The sequence below is a fragment of the Anabas testudineus genome, chromosome 21 (genome assembly GCF_900324465.2).
Source record: "Anabas testudineus chromosome 21, fAnaTes1.2, whole genome shotgun sequence".
Classification (NCBI taxonomy): Eukaryota; Metazoa; Chordata; class Actinopteri; order Anabantiformes; family Anabantidae; genus Anabas; species Anabas testudineus.
In genome coordinates, this window is record NC_046629.1 from 3,676,064 (window position 1) to 3,692,254 (window position 16,191).

The window sequence follows — 16,191 nt, forward strand, 5'->3', positions numbered from 1 at the left end:
AGGGGAGGAAAGTCTGAGGAGAGCTTATGTAGTGTGAGGGGAACACAGGTGAGTCCAATATGCCGCTGATTGGCAAGAGCAGAGGGAGAGAACTGGCTGGTGGGCGGAGTCCAGAGGGAGAGTGAGGTGGAGCAGTGAGGGAAATCCTCAGCTTGGCCTGATGCCAGGCCGAAATCATGACACCAGAGAGAGAAGAAGGATGTTGGTGGTGGTGTGGAGCTGCCTGGAGAGAATCAGCCACATATTTATCATTGTTATTTATATAGATTCAGATAAAATAAAGGAGATAGAAATACAAAAAACAACACAAATACTAATATAAATTTAGTTTAAATTGGAGAGTTACTATATACATATACATACTATACTATACTATTACATTACATATTTTACTACTATCTATCAGCTCAATAAATTGATGAAATAAGTGGATACTTGAAGTGGGAGATAGAGATGATGACCAGCAGGTTGAGAGACGTAGTCAGCACAGAGATAGAGAACAGCAGGATGTAAGTTAGCATGGCCTCATCCTGAGGACGCTTCGTCTTCACACAGGAGGAGTTGAGCAGCTGTGGAAAGCACAGTTCAGTTTCCTCCATGGTCAGAGAGGAGAAGCTGCTGAAGTCTGGCAGCTTGTTGACTAAATGTTTCTATCACACATCGGATTTATCTCCATCTTCCCTACTCACCCCTCCTCCCCCTAACCTTTGCTGCTGCAGTTGTCTCAGTGGAGATTGAAGTACTACAGTAAACTTTCAGGATTCATTTTCCTCTAAGACAGGACTGACTGTGATCTGTGCAGTGTCCATCTTTGCCTGTGAGCACCGAGCTAAAGCCATAAATGTTGCACTTTAGAAGAGGTATATTTCGTCCTTCTCGTCAGGAGGACAACAGAAATAATTAGTTTCAATCTTCAGTAATTTAATCCTAAAACACATCTGGAGTCCACAAATGTAATTTCCACTGATTCAGCCATTCTTTGGTAGAACAACTTGTTAACTTGTTCAAAACGTAAGCAATAATGGCAAGCTGTCCTGGTCCAAAAGGAGCAGAGCAGGCCCAAATCATCACACTGCCACCACCATGTTTCACAGATTGGACGAGATTCATGCTCTGAAATATTGTGTTTGATCATCACCAACAATTCTTATTTAAGCCACAAAGTTCTATTTTGGTCTAATTTTTCTACAGAACATTTAGAAAGTGGTCTTGTAGCTTTTTCACATGTCCATCAACCAAACTTTCACTGTGCCTGGATTAATCACTTATGTCATAAGGTCAACAAACGTGGGAGCCAACTCCCGAGATTCCCACTTGAGTTGAAGGTTATGATTGGAGGGTTACACCAGGCTTCTGTAGTGCGGGGATGTGCCCTCTGCCAGCAGAATGGGCATAATTATTGGGAACTGGGACAACATCAACAGTTATGCTTAGGCTGACAGAGGTATATTAAGAAAACAAGAGCCCACATCCAGACGCGATATCTACTGGCAAACCATGAATATGAAAATATAGATATTGGTTAAGTACGAATTCAGCAGTTTCTGTAGCTTAATGTAATTTAGGCAGAAATTAGAACTAAACTAGAACTTGCAATGTTTCATTTGGAGAGAAACTGGCTTCTTCCATAATGTCTTATCATGGACAACATGCCTGTTCAATGTTTTGTGTATGGTTGAAAGATTGTAACCAACTCTATTGAATCCTTCAAGTTTTAGTTTTTGCTTGCTGCTCTATGGTTCTTTTCACCCTTATTCTCATTAACAGTTTAGCATTGTTCCTTTGGAGTGATTGTGGCTGGTTGCCCACTTCCACTGAGAGTATCCACAGATCCAAATCATCTCCATTTATAGAAAATCTGTCTAACTGTGGACTAATTAATATCTACACTCTTTGAGATTACTCCATAATTATTTCCAGCTACGTGCAAATCAACAGCGTTTCATTGTGCGTCTACTGAGATATCTATTTGTGAGACATGGCTCACATCACATGATTATACTCCAGAGTTTGCCCGGAGGTGGGAGTTGAAGTCTCTTTTCTCATAGGGTTACGCCAGATGTTCCCAACAAACCCTCACAATATGTTTGGGTCTGCCAAGTCTGTCCAGCTTTCTCTTTCGCCACCGGATCCAGGTCACCACCAGGTGGTGATCAGTTGACAGCTCAGCCCCTCTCTTCACCCAAGTGTCCAAAACATGTTGTCAAAGGTCAGATGACACAATCATGAAGTTGATCATCGTCCTCCAACCTAGGGTGTCACGTGCACTGTTGGACACATTATACTTAAACATGGTGTTCCTTATGGACAAACTGTCTACAACAAAGTTAATGATTGTTTTTAATCAGCTTAGATATATTGTAACCTTGGTAAAGCTCTAATCAGATTTTAGGACCAGTTGACACTGAAATACCCCAAATCTCACACACTACAGTCACTCAACAAGGGTTTATACCTAAAGTTCACTTTAAGGAAAAGGTTGCTGTGACAAAGATTAATGAAGATATATGAAGCTACCTCACCAGCTGCCTCCTACAAAGACTTAATCCTATCATTTTATTATTATATAAATGAGTGTTGTTCTAACAGCAAACGTCTGCAATGATAAGAAAACAAATACTCTAATTGTTTGGACTTTTATGCCAACTAACTGGCTACTTCATGATTAAAGATGATGGCACACTTACACATAGTGTCAATATTTAATAAAATCATTTTATTTTATGGTCCATACAGACAAACAACACTAATAATAATAAATTATAACAACACAAGAACAGCTTTTTTCCACTGTGGTGCTCCATATATTGTTATTAATAATCCAGGTGTGGATCACATTTAGATGTTTTGATGACTCATAAGTCACCAGGTTACTCATACGTGATTTTTACACAGCTGTGTCAAATAACCAGGTTAATGATGTTAAACTGGGAAGAAACACTGAATCCTGTTACAGGCTGCATCTAGTTTTCTTTCAGTAGTAGGTAGTTTCAGTGTATAAGCAGATTGTTTGTTTGTAAGGGCTGTATTTGGCGACAAGAGAGACCAACAAGTACAAGGATCATCTGATATTAACTTTATGACTGGTGGCATCCTACGCAAACATCTAGTCTATAATAGCCCTGTAATGTTGTGGTGTCTCTCTATAGTATGTTGTTCTCACAGGAGTCAGGCTGCAGAATCTTTAGTGTGATGATGAGTTTAACTGATTTTCTAAACCAGGGATAGAAGAAGGCGTAGATCACAGGGTTTAGACAGGAGTTAAAATAGTACAGACATATGACAAAGGCTATAGATGAAGCATTCATCAAGGTATCTAGGCCTGTAAGAAAAACACAATAATACGGGAAGAAACACAATAGAAACACAACTATAACAACACCAAGAGTCCTGGCTGCTTTCAATTCAGATATTTTAGCTGTTACTTTAACTGAACCCTGTGTAACAGCTGCAATGTGAGACCTGATGGCTCGAGCCTGAGTCACAGCCACAACAAATACCCTCATATACAGAAGTAGGATGACAGTAAAAGGGACAATGAAAAACACAATAAAATCTACATCCCAAGTAATGTAGTTGAGGGCAATGATGCACTCACCAACACAGGAGTTAAACCTGCCTGGATGTTGCAGTTTATCCTTCAGATTTAGACTTCCATAGATGACAGAACAAATCCAACACAGACAAACACAGACCAGCACTGTTTTTGGTGTGACTTTGGTGGAGTAATGTAGAGGATCACAAATAGCCACATATCGGTCAACAGACATGAGAACCATGGTTTCTACTGAGACGGCAGTAATAATGTAGTCTATATACTGATACACAGCACACATGAGGTCGCCCAGAACCCAGCAGCCGTCTGTCAGCAAGGTTTGAAAGAACAAGAGGAGGCCAATGAAGAAATCTGAGACAGCCAGAGAGAGAAGGAGGAGGTTGGTGGGAGTGTGGAGCTGCCTGGAGACAAAGACCAACACGTTCGGCATTAGTTTTAATATAAATCAACATTCAGCTAAACAAAAGTTACTGTTTTTCTGACATACTGACATCATGGGATTGTTATTTCCTTCATCACACACATTGCTTTTTATTATTTTCTACCAGTGTCATAAATGTAAGAATTATTTAGTTACTTGAAGTGGGAGATAGAGATGATGACGAGCAGGTTGAGAAACACAGTGAGCAGAGACACAGAGAAAACCACAATGTAGCTCAGCAGGGTCTCATAGTGAGGACGCTTCGTCTTCACACAGGAGGAGTTGAGGAGCTGTGGAAAACAGAGTTCAGTTCCCTCCAAAGTCTCCATCACCACAGAGGAGAAGCTGCTGACGTCTGACAGCTTGTTGACCAAAACCTTCTATCACACATGATATATCACTGTCTTCCCTACCCACCCCTTTCCTCATCATCTCTATTGCTGTTTTTCTTATTCCACAGAGATTGAAGTAGTGAGACATCCTAGCTCCTCTTCATCAAAGGCAGGGTTGACTGTCATCTGTGATATGTCCACTTTTTATGTCTGTGTGCCACATGTCTGTGGTCAGCATTATCAGTGTTTAAGCCTTTAATCTTACACATTAAGAGCCACTTACTCTCCTAAAAAGTCTGGTTTAGTCAATTACTACTTTCATTTCTCTATAACCATCATTGAATATTTATTCCTTCTGTCAGTTTGCACAGGACAGGACTATTTGTTGCCCTCACAAATTTTCTTATACAGTTTCATGTTTGCATAAAAATTAGAAAATCAGTATGGACGTGTTTAATACCTGAAAAAATCGGGACTGAAAAAACATACTTGTTTCCTTTCATGATTTATTCTTTGCATATTATTAATACACTTCCTAACCAAAAAGGAAAAAGGTGCACACTCTAACATTGCATGGACTTCCTTTTGCTTTGATTACAGCATGTATTGCTTACAAGCCACAGGCTTATACTACGTTACTACATTCATTTTCTACCAGAGTTATAAAAACGCCTCACAAAGATCTTGTATTGATGAGGGGTTTGAACCACTGTGTTAAGTTTCCTCCACATTTCAATAAGAATTTCATAATAATACTGGTCCTCCAGCTGAGGGCAGCCTAGGGACCACTGAGCTCATCTGTGCTCAAAATGCCACTACAATTACCATGAACCAATACATCTGCAGTGTCTCTCTACAGTATGTTGGTCTCACAGGAGTCAGGCTGCAGAATCTTCAGTGTAACAATGAGTTTAATTGATTTTCTGAACCACGGGTAGAAAAAGGCGTAGATCATAGGATTCAGACAGGAGTTAAAACTGAACAAACATATTACAAAGTTATATGACGTAGATGAAGCATTCATCGAGTTGTCTTGGCTGGAGAGAGACACACAGTAATATGGACAGAGACAAATTAGAAACACAACTATAACAACACCAAGAGTCCTGGCTGCTTTCAGTTCAGATTTTTTAGCTGTTACTTTAACTGAGCCTTGAAGTGTGACTGTTGCAATCTGAGACCTCATGGCTCGAGCCTGAGTCACAGCCACAACAAACACTCTCATATACAGAACCACAATAACAGTGATGGGAGCAATGAAGGAAAAAATAACATCAGCAACTCCTGCAATGTAGTTAATAACAATGACACATTCACCAACACAGGAGTTAAATCTGCCTGGTTGCTGCAGGTTGTCCATCAGAATCAGACTTTGAAAAATTATAGAAAATATCCAACAGAGACAAACACAGATCTTAACTTTGTTTTGTGTGACTTCAGTGGAGTAATGTAGAGGATAACAAATAGCCACATATCGGTCAATAGATATAAGAACCATGGTTCCTACAGAGGCAGAGGTGATGGTGGCTGCTAGATACTGATACAGAGAACACATAAGATCACAGAGCAACCAGCAGCCATCTATAAGCATGACTTGAAAAAGCAAGAGAGGACCCACGAAGAAATCTGACACAGCCAGAGAGAGGAGAAGGATGTTGGTGGTGGTGTGGAGCTGCCTGGAGAGAATCAGCAACATATTTATCATTGTTAATTATATTGACTCTCATTCAGATAAAAGGAAGAACAAACATTGAAATACAAAAAACATTTTGTGGAACACAAATACTATTATAAGTTTTGTTTAAATTGGATAATTACTATTTTCTACATCACAAACTGTTGTTACTATCTACTAGCTCAATAAAATGATAAAATAAGTGGATACTTGAAGTGGGAGATAGAGATGATGACCAGCAGGTTGAGAGACGTAGTCAGCACACAGATAGAGAACAGCAGGACGTAAATCAGCATGGCCTCATCCTGAGGACGCTTCGTCTTCACACAGGAGGAGTTGAGGAGCTGTGGAAAGCAGAGTTCAGTTTCCTCCATGGTCAGAGAGGAGAAGCTGCTGAAGTCTGGCAGCTTGTTGACTAAAGGTTTCTATCACACATCTGATTTATCTCCATCTTCCCTACTCACCCCTCCTCCCCCTAACCTTTGCTGCTGCAGTTGTCTCAGTGGAGATTGAAGTACTACAGTAAACTTTCAGGATTCATTTTCCTCTAAGACAGGGCTGACTGTGATCTGTGCAGTGTCCATCTTTGCCTGTGAGCACCGAGCTAAAGCCATAAATGTTGCACTTTAGAAGAGGTATATTTCGTCCTTCTCGTCAGGAGGACAACAGAAATAATTAGTTTCAATCTTCAGTAATTTAATCCTAAAACACATCTGGAGTCCACAAATGTAATTTCCACTGATTCAGCCATTCTTTGGTAGAACAACTTGTTAACTTGTTCAAAACGTAAGCAATAATGGCAAGCTGTCCTGGTCCAAAAGGAGCAGAGCAGGCCCAAATCATCACACTGCCACCACCATGTTTCACGTTTAAAATAGCCTTGTACCTTATTCACATGTTCATCTGTTTCTATTCAACTACAATTACAAATATGTTTTTGTGGGGAAGGTAGTTGCAGCCAGAATAAGTTTTTTATTTTTCTATAACATCATTAAATATTTGTTCCTTCTGTCAGTTTGCACAGGACAGGACTATTGATGAGGGGTTTGGGTCACTGTGTTAAGTTGTCTCCAGAACATCACAAAGATTCTCAGTGGGGTCAGTGTTTCATACTTCCTAAACCACTTTCACAATTTGAACCTGATGAATTCTGACATTGTCACCTTGGAATATGCCCATGCACTGGTGAAAACTGGTGATTCAGTGCATTCAGGTATTTATTTGACCTTGTTGTGTTGTCAGCTGAAATGAATTAATGACTGCCACTCCAGTAATTATACAGTGGAAATGCTCTTATCTACGCTACGGATTAGAAATAATTTGATTATTTGCCAATTTGATTTGGCATTATAATATAAATTATATGTTATAAATTATAATTCAGCTGAATCAGCCAGAAAAAACAATCTTCCTCACATACGGACATCAAGTCATTGTTATTTGCTTTACCACAAACGTTTAATAGTATAGTAAACTTTTTATTACTATCTATAAGTTTCATTAATGTATGAAATAGTTGGGTTCTTGAAGTGAGAGACTGAGATGATAACGAGCAGAAAAACAGAAAACAGCAGAATATCAATCACTGAATTAGTTAAAGTAAATATCAGACAGAACCTTCAACAGACAGGCAGAACTGGGCCAGAACTTTCTAACTAATCGACACAGCACTCATTCAGAGGCCATCAGAGCTCCCTGGTGGCTGTGAAGGTCTTCTTAAGACCCAGTATGTGCTGTAGACATCCATCCAGCTGCTCACAGCTGTTTACTGGGGTTTTGGCATCCTCCTCTTGTCAGTTTAGATCTTCTGAAACGTGTTTGTTTTTAGAGTACACCTCAGGCCTGCATCAAAATGAGTTAATCTGTTCAGATATGTTAAACTGCTCAGTAGCTCTGATTTAAGACAAAATGCTTTGTTCCTCTAATTATTTCTTATTTCTATATATTTTAAGTATTAAGTAAGGTCAAGTCGTTTGCTGCTGTTGTCATTTCATTAACTCACTGACTGATATTTTGAATTTGTACATTTTGTAGCTCAGCAGGTCACTCATCCAGAACGCTGAGCCTTTATACAGAGAATACTGAGCTGATGCTGACAGTTAAAAGCCACTAAAATTACATGATTCCAGTTAAGGCCAAACTTACACCTTGTGTGTGATTCTTTTTTACTGTAACTGTGTAGGTCAATGAACTGCAAGGTCACCAAATAAACTGCAGCAGCCATATAATTCTTTCAGGAGTACAATAGATGACAAACTGTCAAAAATAGATGGGCATCAATCTGAAATAAATTTCCAAATATTTCTCCCACTTCTTTGGTGCCCCTCCAGCTCAGGGGGGGCCTCTTGTGCAGTTTTCAATACTTCAAACAACCCTGCTTTTACCATGAACAAATCTAAATACATTTGCAGTGTCTGTCTACAACATGTTGACCTCACAGGAGTCAGACTGCAGTATTTTAAGAGTTAGAATGAGTTTAATCGATTTTCTAAACCAGGGGTAAAACAGGGCGTAGATCACAGGGTTCAGACAGGCGTTAAAATAGTACAAACATATCACAAAAGCTGCAGATGAAGCATTCATCAAGTTGTCTTGACCTGTAAGGGCCACGCAGTAATATGGACAGAGACACATTAGAAACACAGCTATAACAACACCAAGAGTCCTGGCTGCTTTCAGTTCAGATTTTTTAGCAGTTACCTTCACTGAACCCTGTGTGACTGTTGCGATGTGAGACCTCATGGCTCGAGCCTGAGTCACAGCCACAACAAACACTCTCATATACAGAACTACAATAACAGTGATGGGAGCAATGAAGGAAAAAATAACATCTGCTAGACCAGCAATGTAGTTAATAACAATGACACACTCTCCAAAGCAGGAGTTGAACCTGCCTGGTTCCTGCAGGACATCCTGCAGAATCAGACTCTGAAAGATGACAGAACAAATCCAACACAGACAAACACAGATCTTAACTTTGTTTTGTGTGACTTTGGTGGAGTAATGTAGAGGATCACAAATAGCCACATAGCGATCAATAGATATAAGCACCATGGTTCCCACTGAGGTAGAGGTAATAATATAGTCTATATACTGATAGAGAGTACACATGAAGTCACCAAGGAACCAGCAGCCATCAATGAGAATAATCTGAAAGATCAAGAGAAGGCCGATGAAGAAATCAGAGACAGCCAGAGAGAGAAGGAGGAGGTTGGTGGGAGTGTGGAGCTGCCTGGAGAGAAAGACCAGCAATAGATTTATCATTATTAATAAGATCAACATCGTTCAGACAAAAACAGAAAAAGCAAATACAGTGTGAAATACAAAACAAATTGTGGGAACAGAAAATCCTCTTAATTTCCTGATGTACTACTTTCATAAGTTGAAGGTAAAACAAGTGGATACTTGAAGTGGGAGATAGAGATGATGACCAGCAGGTTGAGAGATGCACTGAGCATAGAGATAGAGAACAGCAGGATGTAACTCAGCAGAGCCTCATAGTGAGGACGCTTTGTCTTCACACAGGAGGAGTTGAGGAGCTGTGGAAAGCACAGTTCAGTTTCCTCCAAGGTCTCCATCACTAGAGAGGAGAAGCTGCTGAAGTCTGGCAGCTTATTGAACAAATTCATGCACCTAACTCGTCTTTATCACCCTCCCCACCACCTTTCCCCCCACCTCTGCTGCTGTTTCTATCTCTATAGAGATTGAATTAGGGCACTAATAGTAAATGACCAATAGTAAATGAATGTAAAAACATACTGAACAGTCAGAGACTTTATAGTGAACCAATCACAAAACCAAAACCACTATGTACCACTGAGCAGAAACTTGAGTAAACTAAATGTTGATCACATCCAAATGATGTAAAAGAAAATATAAACAGACCTCGATCTTCCATCGCTCCATGGTCCAGTTCTGCAGCTCTCGTTCAGTGGACACGTGTCAGCGTGGACACTGACCGATTTGTGGCTTCACACGTCCACATGCAGCAACTGCACATGCATCAGTGAGCTTCAGGCACCCACGAGTCTGTCGCCTGTTTGGTTGGTACTGACCACTGACAAAATTACTACATAACCTTTTTTTAATGTATTACAGCACGAATGGATCAGCTCTGTGCTTAGAGGTAACAATCAGTCATTGATGAAGATTTGTTGTGTGCTTCCTTTACCTTGAGGCCTTCAGGACAACATGACTGATCTGGATCGGTTTGGTTTTTAATATTTGTGATGTATTATATGTCTTATGTTGTGTAATAAAAGTCAATAAAACTGTCAAATGAAAATGAAACAATTACAGTAAACCCCTATGTTTGAATTCAGACATCACAGCTACACACTTGTGTGTTTGAGGTCCCACAATTCATACTGGACTTTAGGACAAACCCCAGAACGTGGAGCCCAGTTCCCTGTAAATAAAACAGTGTGGTAGGATATAAAATCATTGATGAAGCCTTGATTGACAGGAGCCTGCTGGCGACCAGGTCTCCTCTCTTAATGGTTGAGTAGCAGGGCTGTGATCTTAAGATCTTAAGGCAGCAGCGATGCAGTGTCTGTGCCTATTGTTGTATTTCTACATGACTAATGTTATTGTGCAACATGGAGGTTAAAGGATAAAGTCGGGATTTTCTGTATTTTTGTTACTGTTGACTAAAAACAACAATGACCTCACTAAATAAAAACCTCCTCACTGTGATTTTAGCTTATTTGTCTGTTATAGATATTTGTTAGCGAGGAACAATCACTTTTCCTGTTATCTCCTGCTGACCTCATTATTCTAACTTCTAACTTTATTCAAACTTTTCTTTGCATTACTTTTGAAATGTTTATTCCCCTGTCTTCTTTATTAGAATAGTGAGAAGTTAAGATTCACTCACTTTCCAGATTCCCATGAGACTTCATCACTCAAAACAAACACTACTACAGCTAATGACTCTCTTATGACTCGCTCTCCTTCCACTGATGTCAGAAAACTGCAAACTGTAATCTCACAGGGATCATTCCAATCAGAGGTGTTAAAAAACATCCACGTTTAAAAGTAACACATGATGTAAAATCCACACGAGATAAAAAAAAAACAAAGAATCAACACATGATGCAACCTCAGTTAAACACAATACTGTCAGAAAACTAACTCATTTTAATGAAGTTAAAGTGTGAACTTCTCTGAGATCTTGTCATGTAATTTATTTCTGATACTTTCAAATCCATCTGCTTGTCGCACATAAAATCAGCAGTGATGCTGAAGCTGATTCATTCTCTACGTCTATAGGATGCCGTCTCTTTTACTACACGAATGTTAATTAGAAACACAAACACCATGTCAGTGGGGGCGCAGGTTAACTGAGTATTTGCTAATTGAGCAAAGCGGTGAGACAAATAAATGCAGCAGCAGCAAAAGCAGCTTGTTTGCAGCGACACAACAATATAAACACTCAACTTAAACAGTTAGTTATACAGAGAGATAACGGGCAGGACGGTGTTCTTACTGGGTATAGGAAACCAAAGTGGATGGTTAAACGGACCAGTTACTTGATGTTAGCCGATGCAGAACAAAGCGAATTGGCCAGACTGAAACTGTGCATTTCACTACCAACTCCAGTCTAATAAGCTTTGGGCCGCAGACTGTGTGTAACATGGGCACCCAACTTCACAAATGTGGCCTATATGTAACATCAGAACATGAAGTGTGAGTATAATTTGACCCACCTGTGCAGCAGAGACCTAATTAATGAACCAGTCAGCTGGTGGAGTGAATAATGCAAATGTGCTTCAAACATTTGATGCTAATGTTTATCAGATGTAAGTGTCCTAAAGTATGATGTAATAGGTCAGAGCAGCAGAGAACTGTCAATCATCTTATAACAGACAATAAAATGTTCTACATAGAGTATAGAAATACTACAATTACCACTGGTAGTTATTCAGGGGATGATTGGGAGCACAGTGACCTCTGTAGTAGTATTTCTACAGTTTTTAGTAAAACTGATTTAATGTCCTGTGTGTTTAAGAACAGCTCCCTGTGCACAGGTCATCGCTGAGTATGAACTTCATATCCAAGACCCTGATCAATTTGAACTGCGAGGTACAATAACCTTCTATATACATGCAGTGTTAAGTACTTTATATGATGATCAGTAATTTAAAAATGTGCAGGCCTGGATCTGAGTCCATGTGGGGGGTTGGGGGGACACCTGTTTTATTTTACACTGGCTTATTTGATTAGGACCAGCTGAATGTCCCTCCAGGCCGCTCCACAGCCTCACTCACACTTCTGTACTTGAATCTCTCTGATCGTCTCAGACCAGCTCACAGACCTTCAGTTACAGTCTTCTTTTATTGTCTGTGTCGTTCTCCTTGTCTCACAAAATCACCGTGAGATGAGTCTGTCTGTGGGGGGTCAGTTGAGTCTCCCTCTCCTGTCTATTGTCTATTGTATAACATAGTAAATGTTGTCTCTGTGTTTTTGTGATCTCATACATTATATCCACTCACTGCAAAACCTAAAATAAAACCCTGAAATAACATTGTACTGTGCATGTGGGGGGCCACATGCACACCTTGGTGGTGGTGGCCTGGTGGCTCAGTGGGTAGATCATCTGCTTTGAATGCAGAAGGTTGGGGGTTCATACCCCATCACCCATCCTTGAGCAAGACACTCCACACTAGCTCCCTGGGCGCTGTATGTAGCTGCCCACTGCTCCCCCCGGGGATGGGTTAAATGCAGAGGACAAATTTCATTGTAACATGTAAATGTGACGATTAAAGGCTTTCTTCTTCTGACCATCAGGGTTGAGGCCCTTTTTTTATTTAGGTATTATTTCAAATGTGGCCGATCAACACTCACTCTTTACCGTTGAATAGGATAAAACATTTTATAACAATAATAGTGTTTAAAATTAAATCTGGTTTTATTTAAAGGGAGTTCAGGGGTTGAAAGTAGTTAAATGTTAGTAATGTCTGTCCTTACATGCACCAAGTGTTACTCTTTGGTGACTGTTTACGTCCCTGAAAGCTGCAGATTTCATTTGTATGTTTAACTTGTTAGTTAAGTTCACACACTTCTGAAACTGCACTCTGACCTGGTGTATGTAAAATCACTCAGTGTAAACTTTTCATGGAGAAGCTGAACAGACGAGACCTGCAGCAGCAGAAAGCATCATCACTTCACACGGTCTTTGTCTCTCCCTGCTGTTTAACTCCAGTAGTACAACAGAGAGCTTATTGTTATGTAAAATCCCTCCTGGAACAAACAGTGATCACAGCCACCTACACGAGGAGCTTTGTGCACGACTCAGGTTCTTCAGCTTCCAGCTTTTCTGAAATAGGCTGAAAAACTAAAAACTTCTTGGGTTTTTAAAGAAGTCGAGTTACTGGCCATAAAAACTACAGAAAGAAAACTCCTACTCAGTTCAATACAAACTATACTGAGTTCAACAGATATAAAGCTGTTATCAGCACAAGGTCATTTAAGCATGTTGGTTCCCACATAAACTTAAACCATCAACCTAATAGGCTCAAATCATATTTTATTTCTTCCAGACCTGAATTTCTTTCATATCAGATCTGAACCACTGTCATATATCTGATCTTGACTGTTTATTGTTTAGTTTTACTCTTCTTTCCTTTCATAGGTCGCCACAGCGAATCATCTGCCTCCATTTAACCCCATCCTCTTCTCTCACACTAACTAACTTCATGTCTGTCTCACTACAGCCTAAATCTCCTCTTTTTAGTTTTAATATATTGGATTTATTGTTTTACTCTTAGCATAGACTCCCTGCTTGTGAAATTCCCCGAGCTGGTTTGTGATACTAGAGGTCACATCAGTCTAACTAATAAGTTAAAGAGATAAAATGACTGTCTAAAGCTGGAGCACCACCTGGCAACGCAAAGGTGAATTTGGGTTCTCTCTGATCCATAAATCATTCATTATTGTTATTATTATGGTACATGACTTGTTAATCATTTTCAAACTAATCGAATCTGCATATGAAGTTGTCTGATAAAAACAAGACACAGAAAGTTCATTTCCCTCTGAACTGTAGCAGAGTAAAAATAATTAAACAGACAAGTTTCTGTTCAAATGTGTTAAGTTATATCAAATATTAATTGAGTCAAAAGCCGACAGAAAAGCCAGTAAGTAAACTTTGACATCAGAATATTTGAAATATATATAAAAAACATAAGTTCATGAGACAGGAAGTCAACAGTTCACCTTTATTACTGTAACAAAATGTGATTAGAATTATTTACATTTGAAATAACATAGAAAAAAAAATAGACACGATGAGACAAGTTAATTTCTTCTCTGTAGGAACGACGTCAAACATAAAACAACGAAGACTCATTCGACGTATTTACCAAGGATATCTCCATCACGGAACAGGAAATAGTCCTGGAAGACAAAATAATTATTAAATCAATAAACAGTCAAAAAAAAAAAAAAAAAAACACATGATTCAAGTTCAGACTCGGGGAAAACCCAACCTTGTCGTCCAGTACGACTTTAGTGCCACCGTACTCTGGTAGAAGAACTTTCTCTCCCACCTTCACGCTGACTGGAAGGACGTGTCCTTTCTAGAAAAGAAAAGAGAGAGAAGTACTTTTACTTCACAGTTAGAGTAGCAAAATACTGTATATTAATATTATACTGTAAGTGATAACAAAAAAACAACAGGGTGAAGTCATCAAATGTGTTTTAAATAAATAATAAATAAATAAATAAATAAATAAATAAATAAATATATATATATATAATATATATCTATATATTATCCAAACAGACTTCATGTAGATGATTCCTCTCATCAGTCAATGAGTTGTGAGGTCAGAGCCAAACCTGCACCAGCAGCAGGTTGAGAATTACCTGGTTGACAGAGCCGGGTCCCACAGCCACGACGGTGGCCTGCAGCACTTTGCCCTGAGACTTCTCCGGCAGCATGATGCCCCCCTTCGTTACCGTCTCTGCTGTGAAGCGCTCCACCAGCACCCGGTCAAAGAGGGGGAGGAATTTTCTGAAGGCCTGAACAAAAGAAAAGAAAAGACGCCAAGACTGTGAGGAGGAAATAACATTTCACATGAGGAACAGATCTACTGTAACACCATGATGGGACCACTAGGGGGCAGCCTGCAGTTGGAGACTGGGTCTGCGTTACACAAACCCCAGACAGTTGACCTCTGACCCTTTGACTTTAAGCTGGGCTTTGCAACAATTGTAAGCACCCACAGGTACAATTAATCTTTCAATCTCATTAATAGACTAAGAAAACTGTCAGTAGTTGAAAGTATTTTTTTTTTTTATTTACACCACTTAGTTAAAGAATTAACACCCCCACCCTGCTTTGAATCACTGTGGCTGATTAAATCTCCAATCTGGTGTAAGGTGGGTGGAGGTCTGCTGGTAAGTGCATTAAAAGATCAAAGTCCAATAATAAAAATAACCAGGTAGCCCACTTTGCTTTGTTTTTTTATATTTACAGCACTTTTCCTTGTAACAGACCATTTGACACTAAAGTAATTGTACTTTTACTCAGGTAAAGTATCTGGATACATCTCCACACACTGGCTTATTGTTTAGTTGGAATGTACAAAGGTCAGGTTAAAACAGAACAGTGATTAATCAGCAACTTAGGCTCCTCTGTGGGGAAAGTTTAAGAAATAAAAAGGGAGATCAAGTTAAAACAGCTTCTTGTTGAGTTTATTAGATTAAAACCTTCATTATGAAGTCATAAGTGTAAAGTCATGAGCAGCGTGTGACTCGGTGAGGACAGGAGGTTTAATAGGATTTAAAACAGCAGATGGAGCTGTGACCTTGGGTGAAGGTTGTCTGGGGGAGAGGTGGTGGGAGTTGGAGGAGGGTGGAGACAATCCCAGTTTGTTAACCGGGCAGGGGACGAGGCCTGCTCGCGTCACTGATAACCCGCTGTCATGTTAACAAGGAGGCATCTTGGGATTTTAGGGAATCAATCACCCAAACATTCAAACTTTGGAAAGAGCCTTGACTGCTGATGAAACGTCCTCCAGGTTTTTTACCATGACAAGATAACACTCAAGGCCAGTTTGTCCAGTTTTCCAGAAGCTTCTCAGCACTGTGTAATCTCTGAGCTGACAGGACAAACTCATACTTAACTGTTGTCCTGCAGAGTTTCTAGTTTTTCAAAGACCAAATGTTACTAGAAAACTGGATCTTAGATTCATACAAAGGG

The 16,191-nt window shown here is 39.7% G+C and overlaps 3 protein-coding genes across 3 annotated transcripts; all 3 read right to left on the reverse strand.

Moving 5' to 3' along the window:
* Window positions 1-5,162: 5,162 nt before the first annotated feature.
* LOC113172669 (trace amine-associated receptor 8a-like) lies at window positions 5,163-6,337 on the reverse strand (the record flags this gene model as incomplete). The annotated part of the gene is made up of 2 exons (XM_026375660.1): window positions 5,163-5,985; window positions 6,195-6,337. Coding segments are annotated over 2 exons (966 nt in total), but the record flags the coding sequence as incomplete, so codon positions are not given.
* Window positions 6,338-8,402: 2,065 nt separating this feature from the next.
* Window positions 8,403-9,562, reverse strand: LOC113172664 (trace amine-associated receptor 4-like). Its single transcript, XM_026375655.1, has 2 exons — window positions 9,390-9,562; window positions 8,403-9,216 (listed from the first exon to the last, which is right to left on the reverse strand). The coding sequence occupies exons 1-2, from the start codon at window positions 9,560-9,562 to the stop codon at window positions 8,403-8,405; spliced, it is 987 nt and encodes a 328-aa protein (XP_026231440.1).
* A 4,622-nt stretch (window positions 9,563-14,184) lies between these two features.
* LOC113172672 (10 kDa heat shock protein, mitochondrial-like) lies at window positions 14,185-15,050 on the reverse strand (the record flags this gene model as incomplete). The annotated part of the gene is made up of 3 exons (XM_026375663.1): window positions 14,185-14,381; window positions 14,474-14,563; window positions 14,853-15,050. Coding segments are annotated over 3 exons (339 nt in total), but the record flags the coding sequence as incomplete, so codon positions are not given.
* Between the last annotated feature and the right edge of the window lie 1,141 nt (window positions 15,051-16,191).